Here is a 23,929-nt window from a genome sequence, read left to right as displayed (position 1 = left end):
TTGCACCTTTTCTTCCTATCTTATTTACACTTTCAGTTTCTCACACTAGAGAAACTATTTGCTATTTACACATATGTATCCTATTTATTTCACTTAAGAGTATTGCCTCAATGTGCATCCATTTAGCTATAAACGTCTCTAGTTTTCTTAGTTTACTTATGGGAAACCAAGGCTCTGAGATGTTAAACTTGCCCCAAATCACATCGGTTTTAGGAAGCATAATCAGAATTCAGATCTCAGTAGCCTGGCTCCAGAAGTGACAATGAATCACTAACCACATCACCAGTGATCTAAAATAATACAGAAATAGCCAAACCCTTTTCCTGTCCAACTTCAACACACACTGACATTCAAATCATTTATAGTTAAGTAATACTTTACTCATCCGACTCTTTTTTCCTATCAGGACATTTTATTCATTTATATCAGCAATTAACATTTAATAATCAATATAACAGTCATGGATTAGCATGGTACTAAGTATACAAATTGAAACAGACTAAAGTTAATGATTTTCAGGATCTTAATCAGTGAGGAATGCTGCACTCTTGTATGACCTAGAGGGGACCTTGCAGCAACAGACCCTGCGAGGAACGTGGCCACAAGAGAGAAGTGAGAGTAACGGAACTGCCATGGTGAGGGCCAAATGCGTGTACAGCAGAGGACGTGTTGGCTCAGCCTAGGATGGAGTCCAGGCAGAGGTTGCGCTGGGGACTCAGAAGGTCTGAGGGTAAACACAGGGCTGCACTGGTGATAAAGGGTTAACATGGGGCTCCCGACCATACTGAGAACAAGCTTTGTCCATTTATCACTCAGGTAAGAGCTTTCTTTCAGTGAACAAACCAGTGAACAACTTGAGGGGACCTACACAGGAAGTAGCTCCTCCACTACCCACAGTCCTGAGGACATCCAGGTTTTTTTTTTTTTTTATCTAGATGCCACCTTAAGTGGCAAAGGGGGCAAATGAAACTTGATGGAAGAAAAAGGAGCTCTGTTAAGGATTTTAAACCCCAAATTGACTGTATTTATGTCTGACCAAGTTTGCTGAAAGACTAAATTTAAGCCAAGGGGAAATAAATAAATGTAAAGGCCAAATTTAATGGTTCATTATCATCCTCACCGTCATAAGTTTTTAAATGTTTCTCCCATTACTCAGTAAGATGGAGGTTTGAGAGCAAATTCTGATTGTGTATAGAAAACAGAAGTTGCTGAGTTTCTTAACCTGCCCTAATTCTAGCTAGTTTTGGGTCACTTTGCTAAGTGTTTGGGAGATTATGAATAAATCAAGTTTCCCAGGGAGGAGGTTAGGTTAGGAAATAGTGATCCATAGAATCAAAAATATATAAATATTTGTCTGGATGTGGGAAACACAAACATATTGACTTTGGATCTGGAGACATATAAGAAAATGTACTCTTTAGAACCGCAAAAGTTTCTGAAAATGAATCCCAGAAGAAATACTGGATGAGTGGTGCATGTTCCTCTGGCTGTGGCTGTACCTAAACTGTGGATATCGTCCTTCTGGAGACTCTGAGCTAAGACAGTGGAGAATAAATGGGGCCATGTGGTGCTTTGATACTATAGGTGTGTGTGTGTGTGTGTGTGTGTGTGTGTGTGTGTGTGTCTGTCTGTCTTTCACGAAAGGCTGCTACAGGATGGCTCCATTTTCTGTTACAAGATATTTGTGAAAACCACACATTGAATTGGAGACTCATAAAGTAAATCGTATTTTTCCTATCAAATGATGTTTTAATTGTGGTTGAATTTAAGACACAGCATCAAATAAACCATAGCTGTAATCAATAGCACAACACAAATGAAAAAATTCAGCTCTTACTTTTTAAATAATCTGAAAGAAAATTATGAATTTTATGTAAAACCTTATAGACAAATTGACTATCTCATAAAATTAGACAAATAATAGGTTTTGATAATTAACTATCCATCTTCGTAATTTCACTTGCCATTTTGAAACCTGGGAAAATAATTTAAGAATAATATCAATGGCCCATTGCCTGCCTCACAAGTACAGGTCCATCCCTGGTACCTTCCCCCCATAATAATAATAATATCAATGGTCACATATCTGAAAATAAGGTAGTTTGGAATTTTAACTATTTATCTTTTATGTATATTTTTAAGTCTCAACTGATCTCCAACTTGGCTTACTGAATGTGAAACTACTCGCTAAAGTAAGTCTTTAAAACTTCACTAAGAATTTTATCTGAGTAATTTGGAGAAAAAGAAAACTAGCTTGAAAGTGGTATCTGTTATGTATAGCTGTGTAACAAGTTGCCATGTACTTAGTGGCTTAAAACAACTCATACTTATCTCTCAGTTTCCACGGGCCAAGAATCTGGGTACAGTTAAGTTTAAGTCTCTATTTCATACAGTTACAGTCAAAGTGTCAGCCAAGGCTCCTAGGGTCTTTTCAGAAGCTGGAATAGGAAGGCTCTTCCTTTAAGGTCACAGGATTTTGGCAGAATTCAGTTCCTCAAAGATTACTGAATGGTGGGCTGGGGATTTGCCTCAGTGGTTCTGTTGCCACCTGCCTTGCAAGTGCAAGGACTTGCGAGTTTGATTCCTAGTACCAAAAAAAAAAAAAAAAAAAAAAAAAAAAAAAAGACTGATGAACTGTGGGCCTGAGTTCCCAGCTGGCTATTTCAGCACTTGATTAAAACATACTAGATGGTCCACAAATGATAGTTTTCTTCTAAAAATTCGATATTGGTGAACAATGTCTCACATTTGGAGTTAACTAAATATAAGTTTATTGAAACACAGAAGACAAATAGTATTATGTCAATTTATGTAACAACTGATTTGAGAAATTTTTATTGAAGGTGCTTGTGCATATCTATGAAAGTTGACATTCTGCTCCAAGTTTAGACAAATCAATTTCAGTTCCTGTCTCCTTCGATTAATATTTTTGTGCTTTGGAGAAATCCTTTAAAATTTCTTAGTTACTTTATCTATAAGATGGAGATAATAGTAACATGTATCATAGTATTGGGATAATTTGTTTATTCATTGTTTAAAATAGATAGCTAGCGAGCACCTCTCTTTCCTGCTCTCCTAGAAATATAGTAGTGAAGTAAACAAATGATGAACTGTAAGTATGTGATGCAACTCAAGGAAATAATAAATGTTATGGACATAAAAAAAGGGAAAAAGAATAGACTGATAGACGGTGGTCTTTCAGAAGAGGAGGAGGGGGTGAAGGGAGGGCAGAGGTGAGGGGAAAAAATGAGAATCAAGACTTGCCATGTAGAGGTACATGATAAACTCAATAAAATTAAAAAAAAAAAGAAGAGTTAAGGAAATCCCCTCTTCCATGGCAATATTTGAGTACAGACTTGAACAAAGGGAGAGAGCATAGAATGAAATATTTGAGGTAAGGGCTTCCCAAGTTGAGGACAGAAATAAAGACAGAGGAGGTGTGAGGACATTAACAATCTTTGCTGGGTATGGAGAGATGCTAGGGCTACTCTGTAAAGACAGTCTACTATACAGCAAACCAATACATTTTTGTATTTTTATTCTTTTTCATATCTCCAAATACACATTTTTAAGAGTCTCAAAAAACTCTCTACCACAGAAAGTGAGATGATATCCTTAGGTGATAGCATGCCACATGTCATGTTATTAAAGAACAGTTCCATAGGGGCAACTGTCCAAGAAAATGGAAGAAAATTGGAAATTGTCTTATGAAATTTCACTTCGGGTAGCAATGTTTTGTGGCTTGAAGTGTAAGGGATGAAAACAGCATGTGAATTCCAAGAAAGCAGCACAGAATGGAAAATGAATTTACAATGTGTCAGACAGGGTGGCAACATCTTGCGGCGTGTGGGTTGCATCTCAGCGCTGGGAAAGGTATGTCATGTGCCTGCTTCTTGCCTGTGGCACACCACGAGGGAGAATGAGTTGGCAACCACAGCTAAAATACATCAGCAGCAATTTCTGTATGTTGCAAGTCATGATCTTCTTTCTAATTTTTCTTCCAAGTTGGTTTTTAAAATATGTTGCAAAAGGTTGAACATAAAAGAAATAAAAGAAATTTTATAGGTGATAAAGAGCATAGCTATGATAAAGATCATTTTTAGATTAGCCATACTGAATTTAGAGTCTCAACAAATATGACTCACATAAAGATATACCTTTTCTTTTTTTTTCTTTTGCAGTATACACATTGGTTAAATTTGCTTAATTAAAGATATTACATGAAATGTTGAAAATGTCTGCAATAACCCAAAATTCAGATATATATTTCCAAATAATTGTTTAAAGTTTTTATAAGGGAGTAGTATTTAAAAATCATTGCTTCAATGAGAAAGATGAAGGTAGCAAAGTATGAAGGAAATGAAATGGAAAACAGTTGAAACAAAAAAAGTCTACGTTCTCTAGGTATATAGCCTTCTAAAATAAAAAGATTAGGTATTTATAAAACAAAACAGAACAAAGCCTACATATTAAAAGGTTAATAGAAAAAAAGAATATCAATGCTTAGACTTAAGCAAATATAAAGATGAAATATAAGAGAAAAGAAGGAATAGGCATGAGTGGAAGATATCAATCATCCAAGTCTACTACACTTGAAATCCAAGAAAAAAAATACACTAGCATTAAACCCCGAGTTTATACCCATTCATCGGTTTAGCTTTGCGTATTTGTGACATATATATTATGTAAACTGTAAGCAGAGTTAACTCTGCTAGAGATAAGTTCAGAGCATGAATACAGAAAATTTAAGTGCTAACACTGAGATAGTAACAATTACTGTATGAATTTATAATACTCTCTCCAAAGAGTTTATTTTGTTAGCATAATAATTTAGTGCAGAAGTACTTATCAGGCCAGGCATGGTAGCATATCCCCATAATCCCAGCATTCTAGGAGGTTGAGACAGTAGTTTCCTAAGTTTGCAACTTAAGAAGATCCTCTCTCAAAAAAATAAAAAAAGCTAAAAATGCAGTTCAGTGTGATGACTTTGGTTCATTACCCAGTACCAAATAATTTCACTTAGTGCTTATGCAAATTAAGTTTGTGGTCAATGGTCATCAGTACTCAACAAATTAATACTTCTCAACATAGGATCTAGTTTTTTTATTTGGAGGCTGTGGAAATTTAATTCAAAGATGTCACATATGGTCAAAAACTAGTTTAGAAACAAAGAAGAATAAAAATAAATTTGAGATGTCACCTTTAGTGGCTGGAATAATGTTTTCTGTAAAATGGTTTCTCATGCAAGTTTATCAACTATTCCATGTCATGCCACTGGAATAACAAGAACTCTCTCAGAAAAAGTGATTTAACTATTACAAGATTCATTATGAATCCTTTAGCTAGAGAAATAGCCTATGGGAATTAAAATTTAGTAAATATCCTTGAAGATGGTAATTAAAATAATAATCTTTGTATAAGATCTTGTATTTTTCTTCAAAAACTGTACATTTCCCCCTTTAATTAATAATTTACATGATTCTCATTTTTTTGATTAATCACCATTTCCTCTTGACTACCAAGACACCATCCTTGCCTTAATCTCATCTGGATTCAACATCCTGCCTGGTGTTCCTGGCTCCCTTTTCCATTTTCCAGTGCATTTCAAAACCTTTTTTTCTGCCTCCTGTCTGTAGCCTCCTTTAACCATCCTCAAGTCAACTCGCTCACCTGCTTACACCTCTGACATTTACTCTGTTTTTTCTGTATTGACTACAATGTGTTGTCACTGGGTTTTCGGTTATACTGGTTGGTCTGCTCATGTAATCCTACCCTGACATGAGTTCATGTCAGAATTTTAGGGGTTTGTTCACAGTCTCTAATCTCTGTCAAGCTTGCAGACAACAAAAGTTTCAGGAAGCAAAAGTCAATCCTTTGGATATATACAATATGATCTCTCAATTTTAGGGTGAGTGAAAGTTTTTTTTTAAAAAAGATGCATCCTCATGCAGAAATCAGGTTTTCAGTAGTGTTTGTATTTGAATTTGCTAGAGAAACTGGTATTTTATTCCATACTAGAAGAAGAAAACCACTCCCTTAAAATTTTAATTTCTCTAACAGCCTTCATAATTTATATGGTGATGGGTTCAATCAGTGCTAGTCTTATGATTCATTTGCAATCTAAGCAAACAAATTCTGGGCTATTAAATTTTACAAAATTTATGGCTACTGATGGTTACACTCAAAGAAATGATATGGAAATTAGTAGCTAACAAAGAATATCTTAGGAAGCATCTTGTTCTTTCCATTAACAATAGAGAAATAGAAAATATATAAATTTGAGTTTATAGAAATATTTTCTTTAACTTACTGGTCTAATCAGTTTTTTGTTGATTCATGCCATGTGGTCAAGAAACAAGCATACTCTCATGTTATTTGAATGGGAAACTTCAACACAGCTTTGGAATTCCATGGGACTTTTTATCTCAAATGAAATGTTAACTTAAATTTTTTTTGGTACTGGGGATTGAACTCAGGACCTTGCACTTGTGAGGCAGGCACCAGAACCACTGAGCTAAGTCCCCGTCCCAACTTAAAATTTTTTACCCAACAATAATGTAAAAATTTATAGCCTGTAATTTTAATATTCATCATTTTGTTATTATTTATGAGCTTTATTATAAACAATTTATTTATAAGCCTTAAAGTTGTACTATTCTGATGTACTAAGGAAAATGTTAAACTAGAATGTCAGATTTGATAATAAAAACACACAAGCAATAAAAACATGGCCTTAACATCTTTCCTCCATCTTTTGACCAGTGTATGTCCCAGAAAATTGAATTATGTTTCATTTTTTTCTTTCAAATCCCTTTTAAAGAAATATAGCTGTCTTACATAACAGAAAAGTTTTGTATACATTTTATTTAAACTTTTCTAATTTCTGATATATTTTCTTAACATTTGCTTTATTTTTAATAATTCACTCAGAATCCATAACATCTGCTTAAAACATCTGACCAAATCAGTTTTATCATTGTAAATCAACGAACCAATTGTGATTCAAGGAAAACCTGCTGTATAATTCTTGTGTAACCCATCACTGAATCACTGTGAAGGGACTTATGCTTGGAAAGCTTTTAATATTTGTTATAAAGTTCCTTGAAACAGATGTGAAAATTCACTCATCTCCCACATCGTCTAGTACAAACTGCTGTAAATTATTTCATGGATTACACTTGAATGAAATGAAAGTTCTGGGATTATTTCATCTAGGCAGCTGTTATTTTCTTAAATCCAAACACTTCTCTGCTCGATTAGGTCTTTACTATTTACCATTGTATAAAGATAAAATACTCACATCTTTAGTAATAAATTTGTTTATTTTTTTCAATAGTGTTCCTGACTCAGAAGATGCATCACAATTTTATAGCCTACCTTTAAAGATAAATCACTGCTCTGAGCTTTCTGTTGTGAAAAGAAAAAAGTGCGGTACTCTAAAAGTTTCAAAGTTTTAAATAAAATATTCATATAGTGTACTATTTTAGTTATAAAGAAAGTTCGACACAAGAAGTGTCACTGCTTTAGTTTAACTACTGGGATGATAATTGTATCAAGTTTTCTCCGCCAGATGGTCTAGAGCTCCCTTCTCAACTCGTTCCCTACCTCCACACTCATCTCTCTAACTGCCTACCAGACAGCCATATGGGAATCTTGAAGATAGCACATCTTAAACGGAAGGTAGTATCTTTTCCTATCCTCCTTCAAAGTGATAACGTGGAGAAACTTCCGATTTCACATTCAAACATTTGCTACATCCTACTGAAACTTCCTCTGAAATTACTTTTCAAAAATTATTTTTCTTTTCTTACCTCACTCCCTTCTTCCAGACCCTCAAAAACATGTACATGAATTACTGATACAGACTTCATCCTCCCATATTTCCTTATCCCTAATTTTAAAATTTTACAATGTCTATAATTAGCAAATTATAGACATCTTATGGCAACAAGTATCTCTGCACTAGACACACTTCTAAGATACTGAGATACTCCTTACAATGAGAAAGATAAAGTTCCTATTGTGATGTTTTGGAAAAAAAATAAAATTTTAAAATAAGTAAGAGATGTGGTGTCTGTACCTATATATGCGTTAATGTTTAAGTATGTAATATGTATATGGATATGAACGTATAAATTCAGGTAATGGTAAGGCCTGTAGAAAAAATATAAAGCCAGTAAGATTTCATTCAGTGAGGTTTCATGCCTCTCAGTATGGCTTCATTCAGAAAACTAAACTATTCTAAATAAAATAGAAAAGGATTTGATTAGAAGTTTGGGTTGTAGTGTTGAAAGTCAATGAAGCTACCCATTGTCAACTGTTAAATATTTACTGCAGGTATGGGTCAGAAGTCGGGAGTTGGTTATTGATACTCAGAAGTTAGAAAACTACATAGAATTGCTTCTCCAATTATATAAATCCTCTGTAGTAGAAGTGTGATGATTATTTTAAAGGATTGTAGGGATTAAAAACAAACAATTAACCAATAGACCTCATAGGTATTGTTGGGACCCAACTGGGACTGCTGCCAGAGAAAAATGAATGGTTCTGCCAGGTGTGGTGGCTCACACCTTTAATCCCAGCACTCACGAGGCTGAGGCAGGAGGATCGCTGTGAGTTCAAGGTCAGTTTGGGCTACATAGTGAGTTCCAGGTCAGTCTCACTACATAGTGAGACCCTGTCTCAAAAAGCAAACAAACAAACAAACAAAAAGAATGGTTCTACCTCTTTCTCCCTTCTCTATCTAGTGTCTGCAGTTCATTGATGATACATGACCCTTATATGGAGAGCTTGTTAGTAAAGAAATGTAAACAATGCAGATCTTAATCTTCTAGCCTTTATGATGTAGGAGAGCATAGAATGGCTTAATACTGCCCAATGACAATTATTACTGCCAATGGATTAATACTGCCAATACCTGGTTTGTTTTTCTCATTTGTTTCCTATAAACTTTAAAATATTATTCCACTTTTTTTTCTGGGATAGGGCTGATCATATTTATATCACATTTAACTACCTTCTTAACATTCTTCCTCAATTTACTAGGCAGTTCAGTTTCAAAGCATTAAAATAAGACAAGTAGATTTTTAAAATTATAAGCAGGTAATTTTTGTATAATACTCTATCTTCATTATCTTAATAATCTTGAGATATTTGGTTTAAAAAGTAATCTTGATTGCTTATAAGAAATTTCTAGTTGTCTTAAATATCTCTTTAATATCCTAAATTTATATATGCTTAGGATCACAGATAGTACCACCAGTATAGGTATCAAGGGCTCTGGGCTGGGTATTTTGGGACTGTCTTGGAGAATATTTTACTTGAGGAAAAAACACTAAAAAGGAAGTGAAGAAGAATGGATAGAATTGAGGAGCTAAAAAGTGAGGAAAGGTAGAAGAAAAGAAGGGAAAAAAGAAAGAAGGAAATGCTACAAGAATCCTAAACCAGAAGTCTGGGATCCAGAGGCTCCAATAGATCAAGTATGACCACTCACCCTGAAAACAGGCCAAATAGCAAAGAGAGATGAGTGATAGTAAAACAGAACAGAAACTTATTTTAGCATTATCAACACCAGGAAGATAGGTACTACCATCTTAAGTAATATCTTTGAAATACTCTAGGTTCATACAGAGGGGGAACAAAGGCAGGAGATCCAAAGTCTACATAGTTCCCAGTACTGATCAAGCTATGGTCCAGTGGGTCATTGTCTCAGGTCTGGTGATGTGTAGTCTTATCGGCACTAGAGAAGTTAATGCAGTTTGGAATGGGAAGAAGAAAAAAGAAAAAATTCAAAGACGGAAGAGGTAAGGGGACAAACTATTGTCCATTGGTGCAATGACTGGTTTTTCTTTCAGCATGAAGAAAAAGAAAGGCTATGATATTGTAGGACAGGCAAACTTTACCTTGTCCCTTTTAAGTATTTTTTCTGGTTTTTGTTTGTTTAATTTTTGGATGGGCTTGGGAACTAAATTGACATAATACAGGTTAATGGGAAAAACGTGGACTGCTATTAGTGAGTTTTAAGCACTATGACAAAATACTTGAGAAAGACAACTTAAAGGAGTTAGGTTTTATTTTGGCTCAAAATTTTAGAGGTTTCAGTATGTGGTCTGCTGCCTCCATTGTTCTGGGCCTGTGGTGAGACAGAAACATGGAGAAAAGGTGTAGTGGAGAAAGATAGCTCCTTTCGTGGTGGCCAGGAAACAGAGAGAGAGAGAGAGTGAGAGCCAGAGAACAAGCACCTGTGGATAAGATATATTCTGAGAGGTCATGCTTCCATTTCCTTCAACCAGCCCTCACTCACCTCCAATGAGCTACCAGCTACCAGCTATGAATTCTTCAATGGACTAAAGATGAGGTCAGTGTCCTTAGGATCTGTTTACTTCCCAAAAGCCCTTCCTTGACCATTGTTAATTGAGAGCCAAACCTTCAATGCAGTGAGCTTTTGGGTGGCATTTGAGATCTGAACCATAACAGGTACAAATTTATTTAATACAGTTTTAAATGGAATGGGAGCCCTCATACGGAAACGGAGAGTCACGAAGCAGAGTAAATCACTTACACACTGAACTGGATGAAGAAGAGATTGTGAAGAATCAACAAAATCATGTGGAGAATTTTAAAAGATGAGTTATTTTAACAAAGTGTATACAGAGTTCTGTCTCAACTGCCTGTCCTTGATGACAACAATATTGCTTTTCTTCTAGTGCAGGGAAGGAATCTTTTACATGAGAAATTCATCTTTTGCTGTTAAGAAACAGAATACAGGTCATGGAGTTCTTCTTGTACCTAGTGTTTTCAACTGTATTTAGCTCAAAATAATCAGCACCAGAATGGCATATTTTTTAACTCCTTCAATACTAACTACTATTTTAAAATTCTAACTTTAAGTTTTCTTTTTTTTTCTCATTGAGTTTATTGGTATATTTTAGGTATACAGTACATTTACATTCATCATCGGGATCATGTACCTTTACATGACAGGTCTTGGTTCTCATTTTTCCGGTTACTCCTGCCCTCCCTTCACCTCCTCCTCCCTTCCCTATTTACAAACACTTTATTTCCATTTTTTCATTTTCTCATGTTTTTTTCCTTTTCCCTTATTTCCTTTCCCCTACCCTTCCCACTTCTTCTTTTGCATTTCCTCTGTTGAGGAATTGTATTGAAAAATCCTTAAAATCTAACTCAAATTCTTTAATTTGATTTTTTCTCCCAGTCTTTCTCTTGGTTATTTAATCCTAGACACTTAATACCTTTAATATAGCTGTAAAGGAGGCAAACTAATGAGACATACATTTATGTATTATTTTTATTCTTTGTAGATGAAATATAGATTATTATATCCTCCCAGACAAATTGGATCCTTTATTAATATATTATCCCTTAGATAAATATTCAATAGCTCTGAGGTACTCATTAACCTTCCTGAAAAAGTGAATATTGATAAGAAAAGAAATCATGAGTGGAGATTTCTCAGAGTGAGAGCTCCCCTAAGATTGACTGCATGAGCAGCTTTCATTGCTTTCACCATGGCTGAGTAGTTTGGTCTTACAACACTCTGAAGTCTCCAAGGAACAAGCAAATGAATTCCAGAGGCGTTTTACTCTAGGATTCTCTTTTTTCCCACTGTAATAGTTATTTTGAGTTGGAAAAAAAGATGTAATATCTATATGGGTATAGATAGCAGCTAGGGACTCTTCAATAAGCCTCATTACATATGCTCCTTAAATTTGCATGTGAAAGAACAGTTCTGGAAGTTTTCTGTTCATCAAAATGCAGTCATAAAATTCATGTCTTATTACTTTCTCTATGTATGTGAAGCAATTTGAAAATCTTAGATGATTAACATCAAGCATGAGGCCACTATGCTGTCTTAGTAGAGATGTGGGAGAGAGGCAAGTAGATGATAGTTTTGGCATTTAAAAGTGCCCTCAAATCAGTGGCCATACTCTGGATTCCTTACTGTAGAAAGAACTGAATAATTTTTCATACCAGAATGAAGAATAACTCAGAACCTCTCTCATTAGTAAGACAGTGTGGTGTGCTTTGTGGCACCCAAATTAAATTTGAGGATGAACATTTAAGTTCACAGCACTATGGCCCCCAAAGAATCTTACTTCATTTGAACAATCACTTTTTACATATTCAATTTCTTTTTATTCTCCAGATATACCCTAAATCCATCACAGAATTTTGAGAATTTATGAGAAGTATAGATTTGGACTAAACCATATGTACAATGACTCTGCAACATTCTGAATCACATGCCATAAACATCAGTAAGCTTCTGCCTTAGACATTTCCAGGGGCAAGAAAGTCACATATCCTAAATGACACAATATGGTATGTCTTGAATAAACGTAAACATTAAACAAATTGTTATGTTGATCCAGAAACACACTTCCCTCACCTAAGACACATTCCTTCTCTGGAGCCAGAGAAGAACTTCTAATATCTCTTCCATTTGTCAAACCTTTAGATATTTGAAGACTGCTACTGTAGAAATAAATAAAAATCTTTCACATGAGAACATAGTATTTGTATATATTCAGAGCTTGTTATAGTGTGGGAGTCAGCCATTATCATTTGGATTTGTCAGAGACTGAAAGACAAGCATGGGAATAGGATAGCTTTAAAATGGGTAGAGGCCCTTCAGATAGATTCTGATGGGAAGTTGTTGGCATGGAAAGCCTTTAGGAGGGTAAACTAGAAATACAGAACAGAGTCTTATGCAATTGGTGTGAGAAACATGTTTGCTCTTGCTTATTAGTTCTGTGTTGGAAATCAGGATGAGAGAAGGAAAATTAACCTTTGTTAGCCAAGTTCTGAATATTTTGGGACAAATGCTGCAGAGGCTGTCAGTCAGTGTTCTAATGCCATGTATGTTCCACACAATGTCTTTTGTATGTTGTCCCTTTCTACCCTCTTTTATTATTATCTCCCTTGCAGGAGTTTAACCAAAAGCTTAAGATTCAGCTCTTTACTGCTTCCTGATTGTTCACTTGTCTTCACAATCAACTGTATACCAAGATATTTTTAATCATTTTTGTTGTATCATCATTTTGGCTAAATGAAAGTATTTAAGACTCTGGATTGAGGTCAGTGTACCAGCATCATAATTACTGTGACAAAAACCAAACACGATTAAAAGTCCATTTAAGAAACTCTAGAACTAAGACCTCAGTTGTCCAACTCAGACTAAAAGAATAGTTCTCACAGGTAATGAGGCCCAAGCTTAGACAGTCAAGTGCTTTTTCTTTAAAATAGCATGTAAACTTTTTACTTCACCTCTTTCATTGTTGCCAGTACAGCAAGAAGTACTAGCACTGGCCAGACTCCACCATGATAGTGAACAAGAAACCTAGAACAATGTAATTGTCTATTACCACTCTTGCCAACAAATTGAGAGAGATGTGTAATCCATCTAGTTTGGAGTTGGTATCATGTATAATTTCTGCAAGAGTTAGTAATATATCTTACAATTTGTGGTGTAGGTGATCACTACTACTGAAAACTGTTTGCATTAACAGTGAATCAGTAACTTCCCCAAGAAGAGTGCTTGAATAATCAAGGTGACCTTGTTTTGGAGTTTGCATCTGAGCTGAAATCCAGTCTTAAATGACTATAGAATTAGTGTGTCTGTGTACAGATAAGATTTGTAATATTATTCTTCAAGTGAGTGATTCATTAGTATAAGGCAAAGAGGATGAACTATCCTTTTTGCAGAGGAACTTGTATTTGATATGAACACATAGGGTTCCAGGAAAACAAGCTTTTTAATTAGCTGAATTGCTTATTTTATTCTCATTGATTTCTCCAGGTGGCAAGTAACTGGCTCATCATCCTATGAAGGTTGTTGAGTTTAACTTTAGTATTTCCTAGATTCCTATGAATAGATTGTATTAATTGTTTCTTTTCTATAATAAATTGGCACTAGCAAAGTCACAGGTTGATTGATTTAAGAGTATTTTTCCATGTAGGTGCAAGTGGAAATACCATCAGCTATATTTCCCTATCTTCTTGTTTGATAAGAGTAGTACTTTCCATAGGCTTTTTATCATCACAGTCTGGTTAGAGATGGCATATATGGCAATCAGTAAGTTTGAGGGGTAAGATTTGAAATAGTCTGAGACTGGCTGTAAAACATGATCATGTTCTGATCTAATAATTTGGTAAGAATGGTATAAAAAAGAAAAAGAGCCATCATAAATGGATGACAACCAGGGGACTATAGAATATGAGAATTCTTCTAATTAAGTGTATTAAAAGCAGAACAGGAATTAGGCATCTTGAGCCAATATTTTGTTCAGAAGTTGCTCACTATCCCAGTTGACTAGTTCTGAAGGTCCCAAGTCATCTAGCTACTTGTGAACATCAGCTTCTTTCTGAGAATCCTTAGGCTGATGTCTTCCTAATTTTGTTGATTCTGGATTGTTTTTTAGTTATGAAATGGAAACCCAAGGATTAATCCCAGGTAGTTTGTCTATTTGTTAACAATATCTTATGAAGTTCCTTCCAGTGAGGTTTAAATCTCATGGTTAGATGTTGGGGTCTCCTTCTAGAGGAGGCGACTCGGGGAGAGGACCACGGACACAATGAATGACCAAAAGCTGATGGCTAATGGCAAAGTTTATTTCTCACCCAGGGTCTTTATAGCAGTTTCAAAGCCACACACAAAAGCATGATCACAGTGGTTTGATGATTAACAACAGTCACATGGAGGCATGAGTAAGATAAAGAGCAATCACAAGAAGCTATGAAAAGATACACCCTGTTTAAACTAAAGACAGAACATCTAGATAAAACGACATCTGCTTATGAATAAAAAAGACTGTAAACTGGTAAAAGGGAATGTAAACTGGGAATAAGAACAAAGAAGGAATTAGGGAGTGGTTCTGAGGTCCGAGGACTTGGCTCCAGCACATCACCTTGGGGACACCTGTGTCCCAGTGAGAACCAGCATTCTGGGACTGGGGTCAGCGCTTCGGCCCTCCGCCCTCTAATGTCCCAACAGTTAGATATTATGAAGTGATTGCTTAAAAAATTGTTTTGGGACTACAATCTTATTGTTAGTATAATCTCTTGTAATATTTTGCTATTTTGGTGTATAAGAGGATAGAGTATAGCATTATAGCTAAAATCCTAAAGCACCTAGGTCTTCCAATTACCAATTCATAGGAGAAAAAGTAATTTGCTTCAAAGTGTAGACCATGCTACTATAAGAGCAGATAGGAGTACCTCTGATGAGAGAAGCTCAATAGTTTCTGAAAGTTTTATTAATTTTATTTTAAGGGTACCATTGATACTTTCTACCTTTCCAGAAGACAATTGTACTAAGTCAAGGGACACCTTTAGGTGCATTGTCTGCACTGGATATAATGCCTTTACCTTTCTTTTTTCCTGTATTATTTGTCTTTTATTTTGTACTTTATGTGCATACCATATTGAGTTGTTTATATAAGAGAAACCATGAGATAGCTAAACTTGAATGAGTTACTTCACTTAATGTGAGGGTCTCAGTTGAACTTCTGTAGGAATTTAACCTTTTAAGAGTTTAGAAAAGATCTTCGCTTTGTTAAGCATGTTTATTTGGTGAAAAAAATCTTTTAGAACATTTTCTCTGGCTTCCATATTATATTCCATCTTTATGATTGCTACCTTTTCTTGAAGTAGGAGTGCATCTAAAATTATCTTATACATCTTATACTTAATGGGAGGTTCCCACAGAATTGAGAAACCTTTTGTTTCCCAAGCATCCCAAAGATTCTTTCTCCTTCTCTCCCTCTCTCCCTCTCTTCCCTTTTGCCCCTCTTCCTCTCCCTCTCTCTCTCTCTGTCTCCCCCGTCCCTCCCACTCTCCTTACCCCCTCTGTCACTCTCCTTTCCTCACTCTCTGTTTTTGGCCAGTTGAGAAATCAAAAAGCATAGCAGTTCTGCCATCAGGACTGGCTTGGGTAGGGAACTGTATTCTAGAGGGAAGCTAAGTGAGGGGCAAGGGAAAGTCTCTTTTTTACTACTTTCTTATGAGTCACTGAAACAAACTGACAATAGAAATATTAGGAGGTTAACAAGCATATAATTTATTAATGTGTGTAAAGGTAGCACAGGAAGGTGATTGCCCAATAAAAGAACCATGAACTGACTCCTGGCTGTCATGAGCTTCCCTGCTTCAGGCCCTGGGACTGGTAAGCAGTCAAAGAAACTGTGCCTAATGACAAAGATTTGGCAGGTGCAACAGTTCCTATTGTTGGTATTCTCCAGGGTCCCTTTAACCCCAACCATCCAAGATTAAGAACAATTCCTGTGAGAGATGCCAAAAAAGTTACAGTAGCCATACAATATGTATGGAAGCACAGAAACTGTCTGCTAAGCTTTCATCTTAACTGAGGTAGCCCTAGGTGCTCTACAACAGATCCCAGGACTCTGGCTGCAACAGCCTTGAACATCCCAGGTGGGTCCACTTAATGATCACTCTGGATGTCTTCTTCCCTCTGAGACTTTTGAAGTCCCCAAGAGGGTCCACAAAATGTAGGCGATTGTACTTGCATAGTCTGCTCCTCCTCCATATAGGCAGTGCTCCTTGACACCTCTTGGATCAGTGGAGGAGTGCTTTTCCTGAGCAGCATCCCCCTGTGCTACAGGATAGGTCCTAATAAAGGCCTCACTTAAGTGATCCTATTCACCTTGGTGATTGTTTATCACGTAGAGTGGGTTGAGCAGGCTATACTAAAAGTGCTTGGAACTGATACAGAGTATATGATGTGTGGGCCTTCAAATAATATAAAGGAAGTATTATAACTCAAATCTGCTAGATATCTGAACCCCTGAGTTTGTGTCTTCTCTGTAATAGAAGAATGGATTCTAGGAATAATGAAGACTAAGAGAAGGAAGAATTTATTGAGAGAAAGATAGCTTCTGTCTAAGAGAGACAGAAGGGGTCTGGAAAGTGGGTTGCCTGCTGACTCTGTTTCTCAAGGGTATTTTATTGAGCAATGCCACAAGGCAAGGTAGGTTCAAGGTGGAACAAAACTATGGTCAACCAATAAGATTATAACAAGTATAGTCACTTAGGCAATATTGATTAAATGGGAATCAAATCATTGCCATGTAGCAAACAAACATGGAATGAACAAGGATTTTCTGGGAAAGGGTGATTGATGCCTATTTAGAATATGGAACGCTAATGTTTATCCCTAGGAGAAATATGTGAGTGTAGTCATTACTCTTTTTGTTGAATTGTGGCCTTCAGTGAATGTGTTTCTGGCCACAATTGTCTTGTATGCTAAGGGCATACAATGTCTAAATGTCTAAATGTCTATAATATTTATAACTAATAGCTGTTTGCAGTAGTACCACCAGTGGTTATTAACCCTTAAGAGTTGGGGATGCCACAACTATAGCACCATGCAGAGTGAAGAAGACCTGTGGGCTTGTGGGGCCAGGACAGATGAGGCCCCAGGTAAAAAGGGAGCAGGTGGGCTGGGGATTTAACACAGTGGTTCTGGTGCCTACCTTGCAAGCAGAAGAGCCCGAGTTCCAGCTCAGACCTCTAGCAAAGGCTGGGGCAGAAGACAAGCAGAGGGGAGCCAGAAGCCCAAAGCCACTGGTGAAGACGGGCAGGACCTAAGGCCTGACACCTGAGGCCATTGGTGCAGAAGGAATAAAAAAGCTGTGATCTGAGGCCAGCAGCAGTGTTGTGCTAGAGAGAGGCAGTAAATGTTGCCTGTAGGCCTGAAGACCTAACAGAAACCCATCAGCTTCTGCTGTGGGTGGAGCTGATAGTAAAACAGTTAAATTTGTCTCATAAAGTTGAAAAGTAAAATCATTGACAAAACAATAACTTTAAGAGAGTATTTATTGAAATAATAAGAAAAAAAATTCTATGACTATCCACCATAAGGGAATTCCAAAATTGGGGCTGACAATGTGCTTTCTTTGTTTGGGCCTTATATAGATAAGCAGAGTGTGGGAATTTGTTTTCAACAGGAATCTTTGTGGATTTTAATGTTTAACAGAAATCAAGTTCAAATGAAAGGAAACAAGTTACTCTATTTTTAAGTTTTTTGAAGTTTAAGTCTTCATCTCTTTTTTATTTTAACTTTTATCCTTCTTATGTTTAACTTTACATTTTTAAGAGCAACTAATTATATGGCTCGTATTATCTCTTAATTCAGCATGTGTGATATTCTCTTTGTATTTAGTTGACTCAGTCTTAGGCCCGTCCCTGTTATAATAATAGTGGCCAGAAGCTGCCAGGGGCTGTAATACTATGAACTATAATTCCAAGAGCAGTAGCACTAAGAGCTATGAGGTACTAGCACTCAAGGTTCAGAGCCGTGGCATGTGAAGGCCACATGGCATGTGAAGTTCCAACCATGTGAAGGCAGAGTTTTGGATGCCTCCCATGAAATTGAGTTAAAACTCTAAGGGCTTCTCCAGATTGCTTATGCAAAAATAGACAAAATTAATTTTATTCAAAGTTGCCTACAGGAGGAATCTGTTGACCAGCTTTCTTCAAGTTATGGAACCATTCATGTTTTATACTGAGTTGTCACCATTTAAGGCAAATGTGACACTCTTTGTTTGTAATATCCAGTTAAACTTAGAAGCCTCTCCATTGTTTTGTGTTGCACCTATGTTGTGCTGTAACCTTTACCAAAAGAGAATGATTTATTACTTATGTAGATTATGCCATTGCCATTAATAATCACCTGTATTTGGCAAAATCACAATTTATCTTTTGTGAAATATATATATATATATATGTGAAATATATATATGTGAAATACATACATATATATATGTATATATATATATATATATACATATATATATATGAAAGCAAGTAAATGAATGAACTACAATCTACTACAAGTAGATTGTGTACTTGAATAAGAAATGAGTAATATGGAAACTTAGATTTGTTAAGTCTTGATTGAAGACATAAGAAAAGAAGGAAAGGGACTTCACTGACCTTTGGAGACATAACTATCCCCAGGAATAAAGGAAACATAGAGAGTGAAATTTAGAGGGTTTTGTTACCAGTATAGCCAGGATGCTCACCACTTGAAAGCCAATATTTGGGAGATGAGAGTTGGCAAGCAGAAATCGGTCATATTTAAAAGCCTGGCACCCTGAAGGCGAAGAGGGGTCTTCTCTCCTTAGACTTTATCTTCAAGAACAATGAGGATGCCTCCATAGGAAGGGGAAGTAGTTACAGAGAGAAAATTGGCAGGAAAGTACAGTGTTGAATGAGGTATTTGTTATTCAGGGTGTATGTCTCTTTTTTCTCTGGCCACAACATTAACCTCATGGGGCCGGTTCCTGTGTTCTCCTCAATCAGAAATTACTGTTCTACAAGATAAACATCACAAGAATTTACATGCACAGAACTAAATACTAAGGTCTTATGGTCACCGGATTTCCTGTGTTCTGTAAATTTAAAGAATATGATTTAGCCATTATTTAGATGTAGCTTTTCTTTAGAATTTAATGCCAGGTGAAAAAGAAGAGACGTGATTCTAGTAAAAAGGATAGAGAGGGAACTCAACCTTTTAGATGGGCAAAAAGAGGAGAAGCAAAAGCAAATTTGCTAAGGACAACTCTGAAGAAATGTTCACTGCTAGAATTTCAGGTATATTCTGATTGGAGAGTTTTGAATGAGAGTGGGACAGGCTAATTAGTAGTAGATGATTTATATAACTGATTTTAGAAAAATATTTGGCTTTTTCTGGTTGGTTCTTAGTTGCAAGCAAAAACATAGAACATATGAGAGCTGGGACTCATTGGCCAAGGCCTGACCATTTGGGGCTAATTTCAGCAGAGTTTTTGATTCTTCTTCCCTGAATGATTATAGCAGAGTTTATGTATCTGTGTACCACTGTCACATATGTTATACCAATTGCCACTTATATCATCAGCCTCTCACTATTTCGTCTATTAATCTTCTTATATCATTTGTCTCCAACTGCATCTAGAAATGATTTGAAAAATAATCCATGTATGAAATTAAAGTTTTACAGAAGGGAGACTATAGTGTTTTGCCTAACTACTGACAGATACCTGCAAACCTATATATTTTTCTTTAATATTACTAGATTTAATTTTTTTCTCTGTAATTCTTTGTCTTGTTGCAGAGGATCTTGATGATTTAAGAATGGAGGGAGTAACAACCCTGGTGCCTACTGGGAGCAAATTCAACCAAGGCCGTTCTGCTCATCCTGCTGAGCCTCAAGCCAAGGTCACACTGAATATCTGTTCAAGGTGTGCCAGGTAAAACAAGTAATAGTTATAGTATGCATAAATATAATCTTGATGTTTTGAAATGTAAGATTTTGATGCAAAAGGTGTACTCCTCTGTTAGGAAAATCTTTTCTTTCTAATTATCTTTTGTGCTAACCCTGGTAAGGGAGGTAGTTATGCACTTTGTCCTTCCACTCAACAACACTCAGACCAACAATGAATCAAAGGGTTTAGATTGTCTTCACTTCACAGCTTGACACTATTTAAAGTCTTTTCTCCTCTGAATTTCATTTGCTGTCTGCCCTTCTTTTTCCTTTCAAAGGAAGATTCAAAGGGCCCTGAATGTTCAAAGACACTTTTAAAGCACCTGCATAATGAAGAGTTTGCCCAGGTACAGTTTAAGATCTGATAGTATTGGCCTTTTAACCTGCCCTTCATTCTATTCACCTCCTGGAAAGAATTTAATCAGCTTGATGCTTTTCAGTTCTGGCAGCTGGAAGCAATCTTTGCATATAGTATATGTGCCCAGAGAAGTAGTTTCTAGTTACTGCCAAGTCAGCTCTCAAATGCTGGTCTAGCAGAAATTCACCAAATAGCCTGAATTCAATCTTTTGTAGGAACTAAATCTCATTTGCAAAGAGACCTTAAGTCTGTTTAAATGATAAAACAAGCCTTCTAACCCTTATGTAAATGGTTCAGATTAGCAAGAATAATGTACTGGCTGACCAATTTTATCTGCTTTTCTTTATGTCTTGCTGTTCTATTGTACTGTTTGAGAGGGATTAGCTGCTTGGTAATAAGCAGAGGGAAAGTGTAGGAAAATCAAATCAGAGTTTTGTAGTTTTTCCTCTTTTGCTTTACCCCTTTGGACTTTTTATTTTAATTATCCTTGGCTTACCAAAATAGAAAGGGAATCCCTCAGAAAATTAGAGGATGTTGTTCGAGGCCATTAAAAAAATGCCCCTAGCACAGTGAAAATACCAGTGGAACCACTGCTTCAGACAAAATGTATTTAGCGAATTTGTGACTTTTAAAAAAATTAGAGCTGGGAAGAAAACTTGTAATATTTATTCATTCTGAGTATACACGATCATGTATGGAAGAATTATTTGGCACTTAGTTTTAAACTTTGGAGTTTATTTTTGCATTTACAATTTGACTAGAGATGAACTGGTGCCTGGTCTTTCACATCATATATAAAAGATTGAGGGGCCGGGGATTTAGCTCAGTGGCACTGCACCTGCCTTGCAAGTGCAAAGTCCCTGGTACTGCAAAAAAAGAAAAAAAAATTAAAAGATTGTGATAAGAGATATTTGTTTTTTCAGAAGGAAAAGCCTATACAAATAATGTTTTATTAAACTATTGAGGATTTGAATTGGGAAATGATAAACACATACTTGGCCCTAAATTGTCATTTGACTTAGGAAAATAGAGTTATGTTGTAAAGTACAAATCACCTGTGTTAGAGGTGAGTTCTTTTGGTGGGACTAAGACAATATAATTTCAAAGGAAAAGGTCATAATATTTCTTCAAAGGAATGTGAGAAAAGCTATAGAAAAAGACAGTAAGCTATTTTTTTTAGAGTAGCCACTGCAGTTGGAACTTAAAGTAGAAGAAAAACTGAAGACCTAAGAAGAATCCGAGATTTTGAAAAATAAAACATCCTTTTATTGCTATTTTATATCTGGTAGCAGAAGATATAGGTTCCTTGAGTAGAGACCATGGACTTTATTGCTGATAAGAATACCAGCAACCATATTAACATCCTCGGTGATTTCCTGAGTCACAGTTCTCAAAGAGTGACACAAGGTAGCTTGCACTATAGGAGGAGCCTGAGTTTAGGAGACTTGGATATTTTATAATAGATAGTTAGCGTGCTTGGTTGTTGCTTCAGTGGTGGCTTCATCTACCTTCCAAGGTTGTTTGCTATAAAAATATAACTGAGCAGATTGTGTGAAACAAATACCGCCAATATCCATGAATATGAGAGAAACAGTTCTTTCTCATGGAGAACTGTCCTCTAATACTACTTAGGATAAATTACTTTTGTGATGCATTGATATTGTTGTCAATGTTTTCCATCTTTAATTCTCCAACACCAGCTTAAGTCACTGCCTTACCTCTCTTAGTTGCAAGTGAGGAATTTAAGACGTAAGAACTTTACATTTTAAACCAGGCCTGATAATCATCAGAGGCAGAAAGTCATAAAGTAGAAAACTGTCATAGATTCTAATAGTTTTATGTTCTCAGTTAATTTAGGCTGTTACAATAACTGAATAACTGAATGGTTTATAATTGACAAATATTTATTTCTTACAGTCTGGTTCTTTATATTACAAGTCTAAAGTTTGGAGGCCTTCATTTGTAACCTCCAATTTGTAGAAACACTGTGTGGAAGGGAGAAGACTTTCCCTCTATCATCTAAGGCTTCAATAATTGAGTCTATATAAACAAACTGACAATATGCATGTAAACAGAAAAGATATATCAATTTAATATGTGCATAGGGCATCCTAGAACAGCAATATGAAGACCCCAAAACCCAATATTCCTTCTTCATAGGAGAGAGGAAAGGAGAGATAGAGTCAGGATAGGGGGGAGGAAATGACTTTTGGGAAAGAATGCATATTTAGAAAAATAAATGACAGTTTGTGACAAGGTTTTTCCTGTGTATGGTTTCTTCCAGTGGACTTTTAAAGAATATCCAATAAAAAATAAGTAAATAAAGAACATCCAATGTGGGAAGTGGAGGGGACAGGAAATAAGGGAAAGGAAAAAATGTGAAAAAATGAGAAAATGGAAACAAAGTCTTTGTAAATAGGGAAGGATGAAGGGGGTGAAAGGAGTACAGGGGTATGCGGAAAAAACAAGAACCAAGATACATCATGTGAAGGTATAAAATGATAAGATGATAAATGTAACCATACTGTTTGCTTTAAATGTACCAATAAACTTAGTGGGAAAAAAAAAGAACATCCAATGTACTTCGCTATGATAAGAGTTCGTTTTTTCCTGGCTAATGGAACTCCGGAAGACAAGATTGAAGAGAGTTGAGTTTGTTTGGGAGAATCTGTCTTTAGGTAGTTCAAGGAGTTCAGAAAGAGCTTCCTGCTGCATTTGCTGTTTTTCAAGTGTCTTTGGCATGGAAGTAATCAATATAAATAAATAGCATATTTTAGAATGGCATGTCCTGAGCTTCTTCACCTGGAACTGATGGGCAGTGAAGAATCTGGACTGTAGGAATGCAGGTGAAAGAGTCTGACCAGAACAATGGGAGAAGCATACAGTGCCAGGAAGAGAAGGCAAGAGCCCAGTCTCCAGGGATGCCAGGTTATAGGTCAGGACATAATGGTGTGGTATCCGAATGAAGAAAGATAATCATAGCAGAAGTGGAGAAAGAAGAACTCCTGTGCAATATTGCTGCAGATGTAAATTAATACAGCAGTTGTGGAAGCAGTGTAGTGCTCCCTCAGAAAAACAAAACTGGCTTGGCATGGTGATACATCTCTGTTATCCCAGCATTCTGGGAGGCTGTGTCAAGAGGACTGCAAGTTTGAGCCCAGGCTGGGCAAGTCAGTGAAATCCTGTCTTAAAAAAAAAAAATTAAAAAGAGTTTGGATGTAGTTCAGTCTAGAGGCCTTGAGTTCAAGCCCCAGTACTACACACACACACACACACACACACACACA

General features: G+C 36.2%; 1 protein-coding gene across 1 annotated transcript in view; it reads left to right on the top strand.

The window, feature by feature from the left end:
- Positions 1-23,929, top strand: part of CUNH8orf34 (chromosome unknown C8orf34 homolog) — a 358,931-nt gene that overhangs the window by 184,527 nt on the left and 150,475 nt on the right. The window contains 1 exon segment of the mRNA XM_010611479.2: positions 20,135-20,270. Coding sequence (XP_010609781.1) covers positions 20,135-20,270 — 136 coding nt within the window.

The sequence above is a fragment of the Fukomys damarensis genome, unplaced genomic scaffold, assembly GCF_012274545.1.
Source record: "Fukomys damarensis isolate Sample0158 unplaced genomic scaffold, DMR_v1.0_HiC HiC_scaffold_5, whole genome shotgun sequence".
Classification (NCBI taxonomy): domain Eukaryota; kingdom Metazoa; phylum Chordata; class Mammalia; order Rodentia; family Bathyergidae; genus Fukomys; species Fukomys damarensis.
The sequence above is the reverse complement of the archived record's forward strand: the minus strand, read 5'-3'. Positions and strand labels throughout refer to the sequence as shown.